This window comes from Sphaeramia orbicularis, chromosome 10, assembly GCF_902148855.1.
Source record: "Sphaeramia orbicularis chromosome 10, fSphaOr1.1, whole genome shotgun sequence".
NCBI classification, from domain to species: domain Eukaryota; kingdom Metazoa; phylum Chordata; class Actinopteri; order Kurtiformes; family Apogonidae; genus Sphaeramia; species Sphaeramia orbicularis.
Window position 1 is genome coordinate 5,607,117 of NC_043966.1, and position 21,430 is coordinate 5,628,546.

General features: G+C 35.7%; 1 protein-coding gene and 1 long non-coding RNA gene across 2 annotated transcripts; one reads left to right on the forward strand and one right to left on the reverse strand.

Annotated features, from left to right (window-relative positions):
- Positions 1 to 2,777: 2,777 nt before the first annotated feature.
- ube2d2l (ubiquitin-conjugating enzyme E2D 2 (UBC4/5 homolog, yeast), like) lies at positions 2,778 to 19,498 on the reverse strand. Its single transcript, XM_030145737.1, has 7 exons — positions 19,155 to 19,498; positions 10,675 to 10,738; positions 10,552 to 10,583; positions 8,905 to 8,982; positions 8,242 to 8,347; positions 8,071 to 8,164; positions 2,778 to 3,304 (listed from the first exon to the last, which is right to left on the reverse strand). The coding sequence occupies exons 1-7, from the start codon at positions 19,176 to 19,178 to the stop codon at positions 3,259 to 3,261; spliced, it is 444 nt and encodes a 147-aa protein (XP_030001597.1). The 5' UTR covers positions 19,179 to 19,498; the 3' UTR covers positions 2,778 to 3,258.
- Positions 14,046 to 20,911, forward strand: LOC115427245 (uncharacterized). Its single transcript, XR_003936458.1, has 4 exons — positions 14,046 to 14,056; positions 14,873 to 14,884; positions 19,576 to 19,577; positions 20,790 to 20,911. It is a non-coding gene; the product is annotated as an uncharacterized LOC115427245 (long non-coding RNA).
- The last annotated feature ends 519 nt before the right edge of the window (positions 20,912 to 21,430 follow it).

Genomic DNA, 21,430 nt, shown 5'->3' on the forward strand with positions numbered 1-21,430 from the left:
TTCAGTTTCATATTTTCAGAGTTCATTCTATTGTGTTTATAATTTGTGTGTATATGTATTTGGGTAATTTAACTCCTGATCACCTCTTTCCTCCATGTTTCCCAGAGTCCTTTGCATGTGGTGTTTTCATCCATCAGGTGGCGCAGGTGCCTCCATGTAGACAACAGGTAAACACACACTAACACAAAGGGAACATCCTATAGCAACATATTCTACCTTTAACTACAACAAAAATAATTCACATTATCAGCATCGAACACCTTTGAAAAGCAGGAACTTATATTTACATTAAACTCCGATCCCCTAATTCAGTAAAATAGACGACCACACAGAGAAACAGTCGATGAAAATAATGTGTTTTCAAAGGTTTCCACTGTGTCTCTTTCTGAACAGTGTCTGTCTGTACTCCATTTGACCATCATGTGTCGAAGTCTGCAGTAAAATTCCCAAATTAGTTTAATTTCTGAATGTGTTGCATACGTGTCCAAAGAATCCTCAAAACTGGAATAAAACCTGCATTTTCCACTGGTCTGAATCAGAAAAAAACTGCATTAAAAACATATCTAAGTGGAATATTTGGTTTAAAACATGGATTAATAGTTAAATATTAAAGTGCAGGTAAATGTGGTCATTCTAGCAGCAGCTGAGGCTCATGGGTATTGTAGTATTTGGAGAAATTAGATAATTTTAACCTTTAAAGACCCAAAAATTTACTGGAAACCAAAACCATCGACTAATTTAACTGTCATCACAAACAAGAAAAATAAAAATAAAATTCATGCAAGTAACACCATTGTCCAGGAGAGGATAGAAGCAAAAAAAAAAAGGCTTATATAAATACCTCCACGGAAATAAACAATACACAGAAAAAAAAAAGAATAAAAATACAATATAACTGAAATAATAAAGTAAAAAAATAATAATATATACAAATCAAGTGATGTAAAGCCTTACATTTTTTTCATAAATTAATCCTTTTCAGGTGCTTTTTAAATAATGATGAAAATGTTGATTGAAGTTCAGGACGTAGATTATTCCAAAGATGTGGTCCACGATTTATTAATGATTTTTTACATGATCAGTGAATTAAATATAGAAAAATTATCTAAGAAATGTGGATAAATCTTTTAGGAAAGTTTACATTTAGAGCGAAATATATTTGGTAGTCACTCCAAAAATAAATAATGGTGTTTCAGGGCTAATAAACTCTAGCTCTAGCTTCTGCCTTTAGACTCAATACTGTCTGGTTTTTCCATGTGTCTTATTGATTAGTTTGTATTAATTCTGGAAAACTTTGATTATGAGAATGATGAATTTTATTTTGAACGTAAGTAGGAATAAAATATACAAGGTGCACAAAGAAAAAAAGAAATCATATTTAAACAGCACACAGAAAATATAGAACACAGAGTATAATATTTGAGTAAAAAGGTTATAAATATCTTTAAAAAAGTAAAATGTAGAGCAGGGGTGTCAAACATGCGGCCCGGGGGCCAAATCCGGCCCATGGGATGAATTTGTGAAATACAAAAATTACACTGAAAATATTAACAATCAAGGATGTGAAAATAATTTTAGGTCAGTTAATTCTAAAGTGGATCAGAACAGTAAAATACTATCAGAATAAACTATAAATAATGGAAACTGCAAATTTGTCTCTGTTTTAGTATAAAAAATTTAAAATTACACAAAAATGTTCACATTTACGGATAAGTCTTTTCCAAAAAAAAAGTGAATATCTGAACTGTCTTAAGAGAAGTATGTGGAATTTTAAAAATATTCTCCCTGTTATTTAATGTTTGGTGTATTTGTAGATCCACTGTGATCTTTAAGTTGTGATTCACGTGTATGAATGATAAACTAAGGCGTAGTATTAACATCGCGCTTATTTTACTAAAGAATTTTCAGGTTCATATTTGTTCATATTATGTTCAAGTACAATTCGTAGATGTAAACATTTTCATTATGGAATTTGAAGTGTATTTTTGTGTGTATTGTAGGATTTTTGAGTATAATTAAGTGTATTTTTGCGTGTATTGTAGGATTTTTGAGTATAATTAAGTGTATTTTTGTGTGTATTGTAGGATTTTTGAGTATAATTAAGTGTATTTTTGCGTGTATTGTAGGATTTTTGAGTATAATTAAGTGTATTTTTGCGTGTATTGTAGGATATTTATGCATATTTGTGTATTTTTGCGTGTATTGTAGGATATTTAAGCATATTTAAGTGTATTTTTGCATGTATCGTAGGATATTTAAGCATATTTAAGTGTATTTTTGCATGTATTGTAGGATTTTTGAGCATATTTAAGTGTATTTTTTATTTTACGGAATTTACCTTTTTAACTCAGTTCTTATCCTATTGTTTATATTATTTTACAGGTCCAGCCTACTTTAGATCATATTCGGCTGGGATCGGCCCCTGAACTAAAATGAGTTTGACAGCCCTGATGTAGGGAACAAAAAAAAAAATTTGTAATTGCCATTAAGGTAGCGCTGGGTTTTTATGGGTTAATCACACTTTGTCCTTGATGGAGTAGGAAGAAGCTGAACTTTTATCGTTCAACCCCAAATTTATGACTAATTTAAACAGTCCATGAAAAAGAACAGGTCAGTTTCAGTCGACATAAATAAAGTGAACTGCGCTGATGCATGATAATCAACTGTAGTTTAACGTTCTCAAATAAACTCATAAAATTCATGACCTCATCCTCAGTTCCTTCACAAAATGACCTGGACACAAATGAAGACAAAAGGAAACACAGGAGACAAAAAGATGCAATTTGTTCAACTTTATTGAGAAAAAACCATCACAGAGCTATTAGTTGATCAATCAGCCGCTGGGAGCTTTGAGTTTCATCTTCAGTGCAAAAAGAGGAGAACAGTGTTGTGGATGATGGATAAACTAACGGCTCGCTCTTCTAAAAACAACAGAAAAACGACAAAAAAGAAAAAAACAACCAAAAAAAAACAAAAAACGAAACAAAGCGTCGTTTATTTTAGGTGGACACATGCAGTACATTATTGGTTTGATTTACTCTAACGGTTCGGTTTCAGCTCTGCAGGGTCGTTGGCACATTCACAGCTCAATCCGCCGCCCGTCACGTCTTTGTAGAGAGAAACAGAAGAGGGCAAATCAATACTTTAAAAGCATCTCAGTCGAATGACGACATCAACAAAAACAATCTGAACAAATTGCCGTTATTGTCGGATGAGAAAAGAAAAACAGTTTGTTCCAGCAGTGAGAGGAGGAGGTGGTCACATGGCGTATTTCTGAGTCCAGTCCTGAGCTGTCTTGTTGTACCTGAAGAAAAAAAAAAGACAAAAAAACCCAAAAACATGAGCGTGTGAACAGGTTAACGGTGTCAGGACGATGCCATGCCCATTTAGAAAACACACACAAGGATGTACAGCACTGTGAAAAAGTCGGATTCCACCTGCTCTACCTCTCGTTAGCCTCATAGTATAATTACATAACTTGTTTTTTCGGCAGTGTTAGCGGAGTAAAGTTACACAGATATCACAATTTGGCCAAAAATATTACTTGAGCAATTATACTATGAGGCTAACGATATCCTCTTTCGATCAGATACAAGAAAAATACCGGAAATCTGTCGTAATGCCTTAAAAGACACAAAAAACTGAATTAAACGTGTTGTAAAGGTTAAAGTCAGTATTTATTGTGACCTTTGACCCCCATGACAAGACGCAGCAAAAACAATTAGTAACATCTGACGTGTTGAATGAAACCTGGTAAATTAATGCGATAAATCTCATATCAGTGGCTTTTCCATCGGACATCTGCACAAAACTTTACCGATATTTACTAAACATCGAAAAAACAAAAGTGTGTAATGTTGGTTTTTCTATTAAATCACAAATATGATGATTTGTTTATTTATTATTTATTATCACGAGAAGTCATTCCATAAACATGGCGATGAACATAAATATGTTGATTTACAGATATATTCATTATTATTATTATTATTATTATTATTATTATTATATATTACCCCTCTATTCTTTCTTCGCTTGCTGTAACGTCTGTCAACATCAGGTTTTTTTTTTTTTATTCACGTGACTGTAGTTGCGGAAAAAGGTCTTTTCATTGCAGTTTTGCGTGATACACCATTTGCGCTACGCCTGAAAAACTACCTCTTGCCAGCGCAAAAACAAAAAAAGGTAAATTTTTATGTGCAAGTTATATTTGCGCAATTTGAGGATCAATGGAAAAGCGACTGTTGTCTGAACAAAGGGTTAAAAACATGTTAAGTGTAAACAGAGGACACACTAAATACAACAGCTGTGGTTTATAGAAGCTGTTTTTACCCTGAAACGAGTTTTTCCTGCTGTTTTTACTTTGCATGTATCCAGAGACTAACAAATATACATGTGGACATTAGACCTTTACTAAAAACTGTTACACAGTATTGTACAAACACACCATTTGTCCTAAAAAAAAATCACGATTAGACTACGAACCCCCAATTAAAACACATTACACTAAAGACAGCACACTGTCAGGGATTCATCAAGTTTAATTTAAGTCTTCGAGGTTTTGTTTGGCCCTGACGGTAACACTTTTCTGATCCAGTCCAAGCGTCTCCAGTGACCAACCTGCTCTACATGCAAAAAAAAATAAATAAACCTAAACATACAGACACATCAGTCGACAGCAGGTAACACTGGAAAAAATCTAAATCTTACCAAGTGTATTTTCCTCATTTCTAACCCAAATATCTCATCACACTTAAAATCAGACAATCTAAAGAGTAGTGGCAGATTTTTTTCCTTCAATTAAGCAAAAAAAAAAATTCTTAAATTAAGCAAAAATAAATCTGCCAATGGAACAAGTGAAAATGATCTTGGTAAGATTTCTTGAAATCAGATTTTCCAGATCTATTGTCTAAACATCTGTTCTTATATCTCACTGAAAAGTTCATCTTTAGGTGATGATGTCTGATTTTAAGTGTGATGAGATATTTGGACCAGAAATGAGAAAAATACACTTAATAAGAGTTAGATTTTTTCCAGTATAACGCTGCTTTCACATCTTCAGTTTCGTCACATAAGTGAAGCTGGTCAGATTATTTAGAGCAGCACACATATCTGACATGTAACAACACAGAAACACTTCTAGTAACACCAGTAACACAATAACAGGGAATACAGTGTGTATTAAAATCCTAATACAACCACGCATCCGCATCTATCTAAGGCAGGGGTCTCAAACATGCGGCACGGGGTCCAAAACCGGCCCGCTAAAAAGGTCCAATCTGGCCCACGGGATGAATTTGCGAAGTGGAAAAATTACACTGAAGATATTAACATTCAAGGGTGTCAAACTCATTTTAGTTCAGGTTCCACATTCAGACCAGTATGATCTAAAGTTAAATATGTAAATAGAATAACCTATAAACAGTGACAGCTCCATTTTTCTAGGTTCAACTGGACTAGTTCTGCTCTTTTGAAGCAAAACTAGTCCAGTTGAAGCTCAAAGAACTACCAAGAACTTGAATGAGAAATTGTTCTTACTTTACTTCCAAACTCTAAATTTTTACCAATCTTCTGCCTGTTTGCACCTGTTTGTGTAACATTGTGTTTAATGCACATAAATGATAAGTTCAGGTATGATCTATATTGTTAAAATTGCACTTATTTTTCTTACAAGTTTCAGTTTTTTCAGGTAATTTGCATGTTTTTTGTTAAAGGATAGTTAGTAAATGTAAATATTTTCATAGTTTGTTTTTTTGCACTAGAAGAGAAAAAGTTGTCATTATTTATAGGTTATGATGCTGTTACTTTAGTGGTCCGGTCCACTTGAGATCCAACTGAATGCAGCCCCTGGAGGAAATGCTTTTGACACCCCTGATCTAAGGATATATTACATTTAATGAATGTAAAGATGCAACCTGCCTGTAGATTTAAAGAGTTGCAGATTTTTTAGCCGCAACAAAGAAGAAATCTGCATTTTCTGATTCAGTTTTACGTGTTGTCTATTCAGACCCATTTTCAGTTTGCATCACTGTCCTTTTACAGACGCTTCATGAGGACGTTGGACAGATGAACTTTCATCAGTTTGATCGTCTGAACGAGTGTGTGCGACAGTTTGACCACATGCTACGAACACACACACACACAGCTCAAACCCAGCCGTGAACACGAGGCAGAAACTCAAAAGGACCACGTCGCTGTTTTCCGTCAGGTTTTAGATCGAACTGTTGCTCGTCGGCTGCTTCGACGTTTCACGCGATTCTGTCCAAAACCTGAAACACCCAGCGGCGTGTTCCCGTAACGGAGCCATGCGTTCAGTCCAACCCAGCGTTGGCGTTTCCCTGACAACAGGCAGCTCAGGTGAGTCACTCAGAGAGCCAATCAGCTCTTACCCTCACAGCATGGCGTACTTCTCTGTCCACTCTCTGGCTAGTCTGTTGTACCTGAGACCAACGAATGGACGGACGGTTAAGACGCAGGGAACAAACGTCCACTGAGCTTTAAGGTGTCAAAGACAGCGTTCTGTGGCTGAACTACAGTATCTACAGGTTTAGGACTTGAAGACACTTTTTCTGAAGGCGGCTTTGGTCAGATTTCCTTCCTTCCATTCCCATAAATATCAGTCCAGCATGTTGAACCAGTTTTAACCATGTTTCGATCCACTAACATAACATTTCCATTTGTCTATGACAGTAGTTCTCTAATTTTTTACAGTGGAGTACTCCCTGAAATAGACTTTTTTAGCCAAGTACCCCCAACTCTCGCATCAGCATTTTTGATTGGAAAAAATTAGGCAAAATTTGCAACAAAAGTGTTTGTTTTCAAAACTTTGCAAACAAACGACATATATTTAACTGTAATATATAAAAAAAAAATCATGTTTTTTTTTTTTAAAGTCAATTTTGTGTAAACTGAAAAGTGCCCTCTTTCATTGACAACAAAACAATTGGTCATTAATCAATAAATGTAATTAATAAACCTTTCATCAACAAAAAAGAATTACTTGTCTACTCAAACTCATTTTGAATAATATAAAACAAGATGATTGACAATAAAATACTTATATGAATGTATTTATTGTGTTTTATATTCTAGCTTTAATTCTCAATTATTTTGACTTATTTAATGTATTTTTCCAAAAACATTTCAAGTACCCCCTGGGCATCCACACATACCCCACTTCAGGAACCCCAGGTCTTTGACTGAGTGTTTGTGTTCCTGACATTGAAGCTGCTGAAGCTCATACCTGAACCCCTCCACCCATGAATGGAGGCTCCACTCATCCCCATCTCCATTAGGATAAAGTGATCAACACTAATTCCACATTTGACTAATTTTGTACCAAGATTTACAAAGAAAAGGACTATATTTATTGTGTCTGGGATTTTTAAACCTTGGAGTGTCACATTTAAGGACTAATTATCAATTTTAACCCATAAAGACCCAGTGCTATTTTTATGGCAGTTCACAAATAATTTTCTTCTACATTTTCAACTTTTCTTAAGTGATTTATCTCGTTATTTTCTAATATTATGCTCTGTATTTTGTATTCTTGAGTGAGAAACAGGTATTTTCCTACATTTACTGTACTGATGATGTACATGTCCATAAAAGCTCAGATTAAAGTTGAGTTTTATTATATATAAAAAAAAACAGAAAAAATGGAAGAAAAAGTTGCTTTTTCTGTAAAATCTATCATTAACTGAATATAAAAACAAGTGTGTCCATCCACCGTCATTGATCCAACTCCATGGGTTTTACTGGTGAATCAATGTTGTAGAAGATGATGGTGTTTCCACGGTAACTATGGAGCCACTGAACGTCCAAATGGGTCATATCTGATGACCATGAAAAGATGAACTGTATTTTACACCAATTATTTACATGTATTGATAGGATTATTGGATCAATAGTTATTTAACTTTTTATATCAGTAAATGATTCTGGTTGCCAGTGGATGTTTGGGTCTTTATGGGTTAAGGTGAATTAAGGCCTTAATTAAAAGTTGCCATCATGTGTTATTCTATCTTGGCTGGTTCCAGATCAGTTGGTGGAGGGTTTTCGTCCACTCACCTAGCAGGGTCTGTTTTGTAGATGCGGGCGATCTCTGGCACTAGCGGGTCGTCAGGGTTCGGGTCACATAACAGAGAACAAATGGACAAAAGGACTGCAGAGAGAAAACACAGCGTCACCAAAACCTGCCACGATTGGTCAAATAACAGCGTTGGTGAAGCGTCTCCTCACCTTTAGAGACCGTTAATGCTGGAGACCACTGCGATCTCAATATATCCAAACAGATGCTGCCATTACTGTTAATATTTGGGTGATAAATTCTTGTTGTGAAGGCGACCTGAGTGGAAAATAAAACACGTCCCTCATCACATCCTGCTGCTTCCAAAAGATTAAACCCAATATCAAAACAATCACTGACGGTTTTACAAATAGAGTATCTGTAAAAATCTGACTTTACTTAAATTTTGCACATTTTAGCTATTTATTAAGGACAAAATAACCATAAGAGCAAGAATCTTGTATGATTTCTAATATTTATAGTATTATTCTCAAGGATCACAAGCAAATACATCTGAATATCAATATATTTCACGCAAACTTTGAAAGAAAGATGAAAAAAGGGCATTAATTTCCCCTTAAGTATAACTGTTTAGCATGTTAAATGTGTATTTTTCCTATAATGTGCATAGACCAAAGCTGTGATTTACCAAATATCTCTGGTTCAAGATAACACCACAAAATGATAAAGAAAAGGCAGTTAAAATACCCAAGAATGTGAATTTGTGCAAAAATTCTTTATAAATGAGGCCTGTTGTGAACTGGTTTGTCATTATTAAAAGTAAGTCTGATATAAAAATACAGTATTTTTCCATTTTGTATCATGTGTTCACAAACCTTGGGTGGTTTGAAGGGATAATCTGTGGGGAAATGAATAGTCAGGAAAAATACTCCGCCCTGATAGGGACTGTCAGGCTGCAGCAGGAAAACAAGGACACATGAATCAGTACAAACATTCACTCTGAGCAGCTTTTAATGGATCATTAAAACTACAGATTCATCCTTTTACAATGTTTTGAAACCACAGACTGTTTATAAAGATGGACGACACAGAGCCGTGATGAGGATGGCCAATATCCTGTCTGGCTGACAGAATGGGCGGGGCTTATAATGCACTGCAACAGATACTCTGGCTTCACTTCAGGAAGGTTACTGTGAGTCTATCGTTACCAACAGTCTGTGGTTCTAACATTTAAAAGCATCAGTCCAGCAGTTTTCTGCATTTACTGTCATCACATCATACATGCGGCCACTATATTAGGTACACCTCTTTAATGAAGTGGATGATGAATGACTATAGTATAACAGGATATTAATTCATGATTGCACAAATTAATTTTATCCCAGAGGACAATCAAAATAATATAAGAATATAATAGGCCAAATATTTATTTTATTATAGATCTGCATTTATTTAGAAATAAACATGTAAACTCATTAAAACCCTAATAAGAACGAAACTAAAAGTGACCTCAGACTTTTGCACATTACTGCATATAGAGCTGATTTACTCCTCCTGTGTCGTTTATTTAATGAAGTGGAATGTCTTTAAATGTACACGAGGTATCTATGCACATCAATAATAAATTAATTTGTCTTCATTCAGTTATAAACCCCTGGACCCCTGTTCATGTGCAAAAATGTGTGTAGAATCATCTCTGTATCTGGGATTATTTAAGACAACTGAAGCTAAATGAAAATGACAATAAACCAACAATAAGACCATGATGAAACCTCTGAAAATGCACTGGACTGAGCCTTTAATGCAGGGGTGTCAAACTCATTTTCTTCCAGGGGCCACGTTCAGCCTAATTTGATCTCAAGCAGGCCGGACCAGTCAAATACCATAATAACCTATTAATGACAACTTTGTCTTTGTTTTAGTGCAATATAAAAAAAACATTAAATTATTGAAAATATTTACAAACTATTCTTTTACCAAAAATATGTGAATGACCTGAAAAAAATGAAATTTCGTAAGAAAAATGTATAATCTTAACAATATTATGCATCAACTTATCATCTGTACATGTGCGTTACACACAATTGGTAACCGGTATAATATTGTTAAAAATGTGGCGTTTGGAACTAAAATAAGACAATTTCTCATTCAGTTTCTCATTTGCTCAGGTCATTATTTTTTTTGGTAGTTCTTCTAGGTTCAACTGGATTAGTTTTGCTTTTTTGGAACTAAACTAGTCCAGTTCAACCTCAAAGAACTACCAAAAAAAAAAAATGGAGAGTTTCCTTTTGTCATTATCTATAGGTTATTATGCTATTATTTTACTTTAGAGCACATTGGTCTGAATGTGGAACCTGAATTAAAATGATTAATATCGTCCGTGTAATTTTTGCATTTCACAAATTCATCCCACTGGCCGGATTGGACCCTTTGGCGGGCCGGTTTTGGCCCCCGGGCCACATGTTGGAGACCCCTGCTTTAATGTGTTCCAAAACACACTGTCAGATCAGTCTGATACTTACTGGACCCATAATAGTAGCTTGCCAATGAAACACTGGAAATAAAAAAGAGAAAAGGGTTCATTAAGGCCTACGCATTGATAATAGCATAAATGGTTTTAATTTTGGGAGGAAAAATGCTCTTACTGTCTTCACCGACGGGTCCGGCTGAGCACTGAGCTGGGGGATCTTTGGACAGATCGGTTAGCTCCTAAAATAAGAAAACAACCAGAAAACAGTAGGTTACGACTAGAAATGGCAACAAAAAAATGAATGTTTATGCACAAAATTAACATTTCAAACCCAGTATTTGACAGACAGAAATAAACACAATTCTGCTCCATTTAAAAATATATTTTAACTATTGAACATTTCTTATTTTTGTATTTTTTATTTCCAAGACCGCAAGAAAAAAACAACAAAACCAGCAAATATGATCTTTTATTCTCACAGAAGTGGACATTAAACAGTGCCGAAAAAGCGTTAAAACCCTGTTATCTGTTGTGAAGAAGTGAAGTTGCATAACGACTGAGTTTAAGTGCGATGAAGACGACTCCGACAGGTTGTTTTTCCAACTCATAGAACCAGACTCACAAGTTGTTCAGCTTTGTGAGTCAGCAGCCGTTAACATCAGGAACACGACAACACGATGAACAAACACGTTAGAATCCGACCGTTTCCACGTGCACAGACTGGTCTGTTCAGGGTTTCAGGTTTAATGTACGACTTTAAGACCTGCTTCAGACCGGTCCCAATGAAATTTAACACCTATGTCACAACCATATTTCCTTTTCACACTACAGCTGCAGGCTATGATTATGTTCTGATATTTAAAAAAAAAAAAAAAAAACTAGTGGTGTGTTCAGGGACCTTTGACCACCAACCAACAAAAATGTAAACATGTCATTGACTCTGAAGACAAAAACAAATTGGAGACTTCGTTGTTAGTGAAAAGCCCCTAAAAACATGATTCATTACCAGAATAACTGCTTTAGGGTCAGGTCAAGCAGTGACAGTTACATGTTTGGTGTTCAATGGGCTCTAGCTTTGTACATATATAAACTATATCAATGTGTGTTCCATATTTCAGTAGGTATCTGTAAGTATTTGAACATAGCGTAATTATTATAATGCAAGTTGACGGTTAACTGTTGTAGTAACGCCACCAGGAATGTACTTTGTTTCCATTTTTCACACACATTTTGGTTCTATCATGTAAATACTGTCGAATGAGTTTATTGGAATTTGGTATAGGCCTATTTTATTCATTGTTCTGACTTGAAGTCCAAGGACAGGAATGAGTATTTAAAACATCATGTTAAGTTATTTGATGATGAGAATGGGGGTGGGATTAAATACGTTTTCTTCTTCCTACTCCTTTTCCAGTGTAAATGAATGATTTGTAATTCTGAACTTGCATGTACTCTGTAAATGTTTGAAATAAACAAACAATAGTAAGGATGATGATTGCATAAAAAAACATTTGACCAAAAATATTTTAAAACGTACTTGGTAACAGCTTCATCCAAATGTCAAAAATGATTTAGGCCAAAGTGCTTAACATGCGGATCCCACAGGAAATTCACTTAAATTCACCTGTGATGTGTTAAATAACATATTAAGCTACATTGATTTCAAAATTTAGGAAAATATGTCGGAAAACTTTGGACTTACTGACACATTTTTAAAGTAAAATGGTTTTAATAGACATAGTGATGCGGTTTCAATTCTTGATCCTATGATGATGTAATTAAGAGAACAAGTCAAATATTTTTAATACAAGCACTTATTATACAGCACAGTAATAAGCTTACTAATGTGTGCATATAGAATAGGATAAAAGAAACTCTGATTTTTCTCATAGATGTGTGTGGTCCCTTGACCTAACCCCTTTATTAAAGACTTTTAACTTCAGTGTTGCATTTTTCTCACATTCTTTACACTCAAACTTCTTAAATTTCAGCCTTTCCTTTGACAGGCAGAGGTCTTCAGTCTAATGTAATTCTCATTTCTAAAAATAAAGCCACAGTAGTAACACCAAACACCCAGCTGACACAGTTTAGTTTGAAATACACAGCAGATTCCAAGGGGAAAAAATGGGAACCGTTCTGATCAGGATTTAAAGTTTGTAGTGTTTAGAGTTTAATGTTGATTTGGTTTTGTGTTACAGTTGAATAAATACCAACTGATGAGAGAAAGAACAACGTATCACTGACTGAAGCATTTTCTCCAAAGGCAGATAAGTGTGAAATTATAGCTATATTATATACATACATATATTATACTTAATCGATCATGTGATGATTTTAGTGTGTTGGAGACTTTCAGATTAAAATCGCATTAAAGCATCCAGAAGCTACAGAGGCTGGAGCACAAAGTGATCATTTTCATTCAGGATTAATTCTCAAAGATGTAGAGCAACATTTGTTCCAGTTCATGTTGGTTTCCGAAATGATTCTTGCATCAATCAAGAGGTTGACTGATATGGGTTTTTCTAAAGCTGATGCCAATTTTTTAAAATGTGGTCAGCCAATGTCTGGTATCTACTGCCGATTTTTGAGGCAGAAATTTAAGGCTTTTTTTTTTTTTTTAAGCACACTGACTGTAAAATACAACTGAAACACAGATAATAAAGATTTTTATGCAGCAATATAAATGAAATTAATACATGTACACATAGTACTCTTTTAATATTTACTGAACTTCAAGTGCTGCCCTCGCAGGTGCCTGAGCAAATATCTTATAACATTTTTACTACTGATCAAATATCGGCTTTCAAAAAAAAAGGAAAAAAAAATTAAGGCGAATGGCTGATATTGAAAAACATCAATAAATCAGCCCGATATATCGGCCTACCTCTACATCAAACACAAATGTCTTTGTTCAGAAAATCCTGCAGTTGTAGTCTGATCAATTTTTAATGTTTCAACGTGATATCATGAATTGCGTAACTGTTATCTGTACACATTATAAGCTGTCCACGTGTATGTTCACGCAGCGTCAAATACCACGCGATTAGTGGTTAGGGTTAGCGGTTACAGATATGTAAACCGGAGATCTTGGCGTAAACTGACACGCAATCAAACGGCGTTGAATAACAGGCGAAAGGATGAAAATGCATACATATAGCATGCCAAATTCCATAAGAAATGGCGTGACATACAATGCGATTTCTTGAGATCAGTCTGAATGTTTAGTATTTACTTCTTATCTTTCACAAGTGAGTTACAGCCATTTGTTCTAATATCATCCTCCTGTTTTCCAGTAAGAAAAAATAGCCTATTATTGTATTTTTTTATTTAAAAGTTTAAAAATTGTTATATATTTTAGGACTAGTTATTTGTTGGTCCATTCAGCTCACTCTCTGGATTTTTCAGATTTTTTCATGACAGGTGAATAGTTGAGTGATGGTAAAAATGTTTTCAAAAGATAAAACACAAGAAGAAATTTGGAGGAACTGGATGTCTGAGAAGTAAAGGTCTGTCATTTTTTTAACTGAAAAATCAATGAAAACATTAATCCCCTTGTTGTAGCTTTATTCAGCTGTCAACATTCGGCCTAGTGAGAGCATACATATGATCCAGCTCTGAATGTGAAAATAAACTGATACAATTCAGTCTAAATGTCACAAACTGAACTGATCGTTTACTCTATGACTCTTAAAAGAAAATAATGTGAAATAGTCAAGTAAATGCACAGAGAGAAAACTACAAAAAGAAGCAGACAAACATTATCTTATACATAATAAGAAATTAACGTATTATCTACAATAAAACACTATCTCTACGCCTTCACAAAAAAACTGCTTTTGTGTGACTTTAATGTCAAACACGCCTATACATCCTGTTTTAAACATCTTCATTTTACTGTGTATTTCTGTGCCGTTCTGGTCCAGATGAATGTTTTCATCGTTAACGTGTGTCCAGATCGTTTTCAGTCATCTGGACACCTGTACTGTCACACACGTGTTGTCATGATCGTTGCTGTCAACATACCAGGCGTGTTTTCTTCTGTCAGCAGCTGCATGAGCAGTTTATCTGGTCTGACATGAACATGTGACGCTGCAGAGGATGGAGATGCTGCTGTAGAAGAACTGACCTCAGATCTGCGGCTTTTTATTGAGATAAACCATTTCATGCATTTTGGGAATCCAGTTAGAACAAGGCCAAGTCAGTGTGATCTACTGAGGAAGTGACAGAATCTTACACATAAAGAAGAAGAAAAATCAAACAAAACTCAAAGGGAATCCAGTCTCTGTCGTCTTGTAAATAGTGATGTGGCTCATTCTTAGTCTTAAAAAAAAAAATCTTCTAAAATGACAAAACTACATCCTGATTTGCCATAGACTAAAAACACTGTCTCTAATATGTAATTTTTCTTTTTGTGTCTTTTGTCATTTCCCTCATTGAAGTTTTAACGTTATTTTCATCTTTTTGCATATTTCACGCTTTGTCTTTTGTAACATTTTATAACTGAAGCCTTTCCTCTACATGTCACAATACTGTAATTAAAGGGCTCATATTTATCTAAACCCACTTTTATTAGCCTTTGGTTTATTTATTTGTGTAGTTGGACCCTAATAGTTAAAAAAAAAGTTTGAATTTGAACCCTCCAGATGCTGCAAAGCTATCTTTATATTCATTTGGGCAAAAATCGAGTGGATTTCTACAACGTGTTTCAATTCCTGCTTAATTTGTTATGTCTATAACTAGTTATGTCAAGACATTTGCATATATGAGGTCAAGACTTCCGATGAACATTTCTCAGAGTATGACATAATTGTTCGTCAGCAGCAGCGGTTGTAGTAAAAACTGAAAATATGTCCAAACTTCAAGCCAATTGCATAAAATGTTCAGTTGTTGGCTGTATTAACGAACACAAGTGGCTGAACGGGACATAAAGCACGGTCAACAACCTGGAGGGGGCGGGGCTTGAAGTGGCTCATTTGCATTTAAAGGTCCAGCACTCAAAACCACCTTTCTGGTGTCATTATTCAGAAATAGGGTTGAAGATGGACCTGTGGAGTTGAATTAAAGAAGAATTCAGACCCAAGCAGAGCATTTATAGTTTACGTAGACCACAGGGAAATGTTTTAAAATGTGTAATTCCATTTAAAAAAAAGCAAAATATCACTCTTTTAACACAAACTCTAAAAGACACTTTTGTTTTAATTCGGAAACAAATTTCATATGTCATATAATTACTATATACTGTATCATACTGTATCTTCCTGTGCCAATTGTCAACCTGTTAAAAATAGCGTCGTGATCAACTTTAAGTCCTGACCCTATGTGTATTATATGTCTTAGAGCGGTGGTGTCCAGGCACTGGGCCACGAGGAAACATTACCAATCACAAATGCATGAATATTAAAAAGCTGAATAACAAATATGCATTTATTGTGTTTTTTAGCTGAACTCGGCTCAGTCTACCTATTCCCAAACACAGTATGTGCAGGAACGTGCATCGTGAGGTCAAAACCCATGACCTACTAAACAGCGCTGACCTTTCACATGGGAGCTAAAAACCAATGTTGCTTGAGCTTTTCTTTGAAAAAGACATGGGAGGTAAAAGGAGAGGGAGGAGGCAAATACTACATAAAATAAGCTTCATCCAATAAATAATATGTCAAATTCTGGTGATTTGTCTGCTCCATGCCCCTTAAACTGTCCACGTCGGTGTAGGAAACTGATCAACATCTTGAACTTGCAGTAATGGTGGGATGTAAGGGATTATGGAGGAACATTTCTAGCTGCATCCTGGATGAGTATTAACCTGGGCGTTAGAGTGATTATAATGATTTCATTACTGAATCAACAGGTTAGCGCAATGAAGACTACGAAAAAGTGTGTGATACTGAATGTCTGAGTCTGGGATTTCAGTAAATGATGCATTTGCGTCACTGTCAGGTGACGAGTCCAACTGGACACTACTCCAACTATTACAAAAAAGTACTTCTCTGTAGTAGTGAAACTGATGTAGTATGAAAAAGCAAAGTAAACATGATTTTAATGTTTGCAATGTTGTAAGTGTTGTTAATCAGCTACACTCATTCAATTCATGATCAAGTGGGACTCATAACTGAACATCTGTAAGAGCAGGTTTGGGTGGTTGAGAATTATGGCGAATCTTACTTTGTCTCAACAGAACATTAAGAGGAAATTTAAGATATTTCGGCATGAGTTGTACTGTTTTACAACAGGAGAGCAGAAGAGGCTTTACTCTTTTCAACGTCTTCTACTGTCAAATAGAGCCAATATTAGAAAGTATACAGGACAGGATGCAAAACATCATAATCAACTGAAGCTTCTGTTGACAACTTCCTAACTCTCATAGTCTCCAGTATTTGATGTTTTCATTGGCATATCTATGTAAATATCCGTCTTCTCGCCTTTAGATGTTTATTTTCCTGCAGTTTCATCCCGGTCACATGACACAAAGTCATTGCAATGAACTGTCATTACAATTATCTTCTGAGTCAAATATAACTGACAATAATAGTAGAATAGACAAACAAACAGATGGATATTGTCACTATTAGCTTATATTATACAGACCAAACTGTCATTTGAAGAAACTCTGGGCACAGTAATCAGTAAGAACATAATAAGAAAGTGCTGCCCTACAAAAGAAATACATGCGAGCTTGAGTCTCAAAGCGCGGCAGCTGAAGTTTCCTCTGCCATCTCATGTGAACGCAGCATAAAAAAACAAACTGAGACACACGGGCCGGTATTGATGTGTAAGCAGCAGAGGCTATTTTTACGCCGCGAGTCGTGCGGACACAAGAGTCGACAGGCCAGATCAGGATATTTTGCCACGGGGGGAGAAAACACACGGCTGCTTATAGGACGGAGGGTTTGTATTTCCAGCCTTGCAGGACTGGCTGTGTGTGTGTTGGTATGTGACATACAGGCTCAGTGCGAACAGCTCAGCTTTCAGCTTTCACTCCATTTAGGAAGCAACGACCCAGTCTGATGGCACAAATTTCAGTTTTTACAATTACCCGATTAATCGTTTAGGCTGAAACAGCACCCGAGAACCTAGGAGTCATCAGCAAATGTGTCATTTCTGTCCAATACTCCGATGGAATAATAATCAACTAGTCTCATAAAAGGTTCACTGCGATTTTTATTCAAATAAAAGGGACAAAATATTTGCATCTCAGATGTGCTGATTTGTCCAATTCCAACCCTTTTTTTCATCCAGAGAGTTCTGGACTGCTGGTTGGTGAAGAAACATCTTAACAGATGAATTGAGAAAATATTTTGCAAATTAATCCTGAATGAAATTTAGCTGCAACCCTAATTCAGATTTCAATGACAAGAAGCTGGCAGCTCTGTGGCGGGTCAGTGTCTTTCCTTTCTTACTTGGACAATTAACCAATCAGTCACATTTTATTCTTAATCAGTATTTGTTATGCCTAAAAAAAAAAAAAGAGAGAAAAAACCTGACTATTGCATAAGAAAGCAGAGCCTCATCAGTGACATAACATGCTCATCTGTGAAACAAAGAATTGAAAGTTTTTGCGGCGTTACACTTTGCTAACATTGCAGATCTCATGACTCCCACACAAAAGAAAAACACAGCAAACTAAGCAGATAATAAGTGAAATACAAGCCTAAGATCAGACCAGCTGACAAATAAACGGGAAATTGGCACCAGTCTGTGGTCTAACCAATAGACATGTTGGCAGGTTACTTCCTTTTTTTCATTTAAATTACTTATGGGAAACAATTCTGGGCCTATTACTCAATAAACCTCCAATAACATGCCATTCTGATGTAGAGGTGGACTTGATTTGTCATTACACACCTATAAACAATCACATGTCATCTGTCAAACTAACATTCACTGTTTCCTGGTATTTTCAATCCTGTATGATGAACTGATATAAAATAAATAAATAAATAAAATTTTAAAACTGGCACAATGAATAGGGTAAATAATGGATGGATCCACTAATATAAATTAATAATACAACATGGCTTCTGGGGTAAAAGTAAATGCTATTTCCTAGATCTATCCTGTATTGTGTGTTTATACTGTTTACTATTGCAAACTTGTGATATCTAAGAAAAATATAGTAAAATTACGACATACATTAATAAAGATCGCAGGTGCAATCGGGCAACTAAATCTATAATGTGTAAAATATATAATAAATGCCTAAAATAGGGTGTAAATTTAAATATACTTAAAACAGCTAAGACTGAAAGTGAAACTAAGACTTAGCAGAGCTCAGACTCGCTCCATTAAATTTAACTTTTTGACTCTAGTAAAAATAGAAGCAGAATGTGTCTGTTAAAGGCCTGAACTGAAGCTAAAGCTAACAGCGGCTCGGTTCACCGGACCTTTGTTTAGATTGAAAGGCTGTGAAGGGATGTCAAAACCCCGTCTGAACAGAAACCAAACATACATGTAAATAAACCCTTCGACAACAAATATTTCCAAACCTCTCTGTCTGATGCACATTAAAACGATTTTTTCAACCATTATGTCGGATTCACCGCTAAAACTGGTTCGGCGATAACAAGCTACCGCGGCTAACAGCGCAGAAAAGTCCGTCAGACGATGGACATTTCTGATCCTGGTTAAGTCAAATGTTGAATAAGTGTAGCCCTTTACCTTGGAAATTCGTTTTAAAGCCATTGTGTCTGCGTGGAGGGACCGGCTGTCGAGGTGGAGGAAGTGGAGGAGGAGGGCAGGCCAGCTAGGTATCGCTAACTAACTAGCATCTAGGACTGTGCTAGCTTTTTGTGGCTGGTAAGCTAGCAGGCTAGGCTACACATATGCTAGGAAAAAAACGACGATATATTCCTAATTTTCGGTTATTTTGTTGCCAATTACGGCTCAGTCCGATGACTGTACTTCAGCCTTGACTTTAGGCTGCCACTCAAATAACAGCGCTGACCGACCGCAGCGGCTCAAAATGTCCTCCGTTACCGACACACCGAGCAGCTGTCAAAGTATGGCGAGCAGAGGTCTCACTCTGCCTCAACGTCAGGTCACCAAACGCACCGAGCAGCTGTCAAAGCACTGCGGACAGACGTCTCACTCTGTCTCAACTTCAGGTCACTAAATCGTACGAACCATTATTTTTATTTTACCTTAAATATTTTATTATAATTCGAAACTCACAAACAATGTATGTACAATAACTGTAAGACTCAGTGAGATCACACTTTGGTTTACGGAAAGGACAAGTATTTTATTTTAGTAACAATACATTTAATGATATAATTCTCATAATAATAGAGTTTTCCAATAATAAAAAAAATGGAGAAGCTAGTGATAGAAGAAAACAATTTTTGTACCAAATTATAAAATGTTACATACACAGACAACCTCACAAATTCAACTTATTGACTCTTGATAGAAATTTTCTTGTTACATGAATAAACTAGAAGCACTCGGAGAGCGCAGACCTCCGCCAAGGCTGATCAGTGCCCCCCCCCCCCCCCCGTGGGCCCCCCCACCCCCGATCACCACCAAAATGTAATCATTTCTTCCTTATCCCATTTCCAACAAACCCTGAAAATTTCATCCAAATCTGTCCATAACTTTTTGAGTTATGTTGCACACTAACGGACAGACAAACAAACAGACAGACAAACAAACAAACAAACCCTGGCAAAAACATAACCTCCTTGGCGGAGGTAATTAGAATTAGAATTAGAATTGCCTTTATTGTCATTTGACAGTACAAAGTACATCAAACGAAATTGAGTTCGATGATTAGGGACATTGGGCTGCTGCTCCTACTAGAGCGTTGCCACAAACCCTTTTAATAAATAAATAATAAATGAATAAATAAATGTTATAACATGTTTGTGATGTAAAGTTTGATGTTGTAGCATAGCGGTTGTTGAACACTCAGTTTTGGAATCAGCCTTAAGTTGACATTCACTTCTGCATTCTCTTCACTTTCAGCCCAGGTCTGTCTTCAGTTTCCCAGTGACAAAGGATCACTGTAGGAGTTGATATAAAACCTGTTAGGACTAAGGCAAATACACATTTCACATCTTTCTGTTTGATGTTTCCTCCACAGCAGACGACAGCATAAAAGAGCACAAAGTATACAACTGAGTATGTGCAGCATCTTAGAGCAGAGATCACTCAACCTGTAGATGTTCATTTGGACAAAGTTATAGAAAGATTTTCATTATTTATCAGGAAAAGAATGAAGAGGAAGAAAAGTGTAGTTAAGAAACATAAACTGGCCGCTCATGAATCCTTTATGTAACGATGGATGGACACTAGTGGAAAAACATTTTCAGACACCCTTCAAATTTTACACAATCTCAAATATTATCATGAAATATTTCCCAAAAATTCTTTTTTGTGTTTCAAAATGTGTGGTGGCATCAGACGGACACAAACAAATGCAATTTTTGTTTTGTTTTGTTTAGTTTATCCAGGGTTCATACGGGGGCTTGAAATCCTTGAAAATGTGTCTGAAGAACGTCAAGTGGCTTCCCTTTTTTGAGATAAAACTTTGTATTATTTAATTTCTAAACTTTTTGCTATTATGAAACATAATTTTAGATGTTTATAGTATAATACAATGTACATTATTGTGTTGTGTTAAAAATGGTGAAAATAATAATCATGAGTATATATATTCCTGTAGATATGGATTTTATCCCAGTGATAAGGTGAAAATGACCCTTAAAAGTGCTTGAAAAGTGCTTGAATTTGACCTTGAAAAAGTATACGAACCCTGTTTATTGTTACTGAGAAAAAATAATGAAATTAAATTGTTGACAGTTTCATGTCATGTCTTAGATGTGTTTCATTATCTGCTGAAACATCCACTTTTGACCACGATGAAACAGAGCATGTGCAGAAGAGCACGTGGGTGTGGAGAATGGAACAATACTTGGCAGAGTTCAGTGACTTAA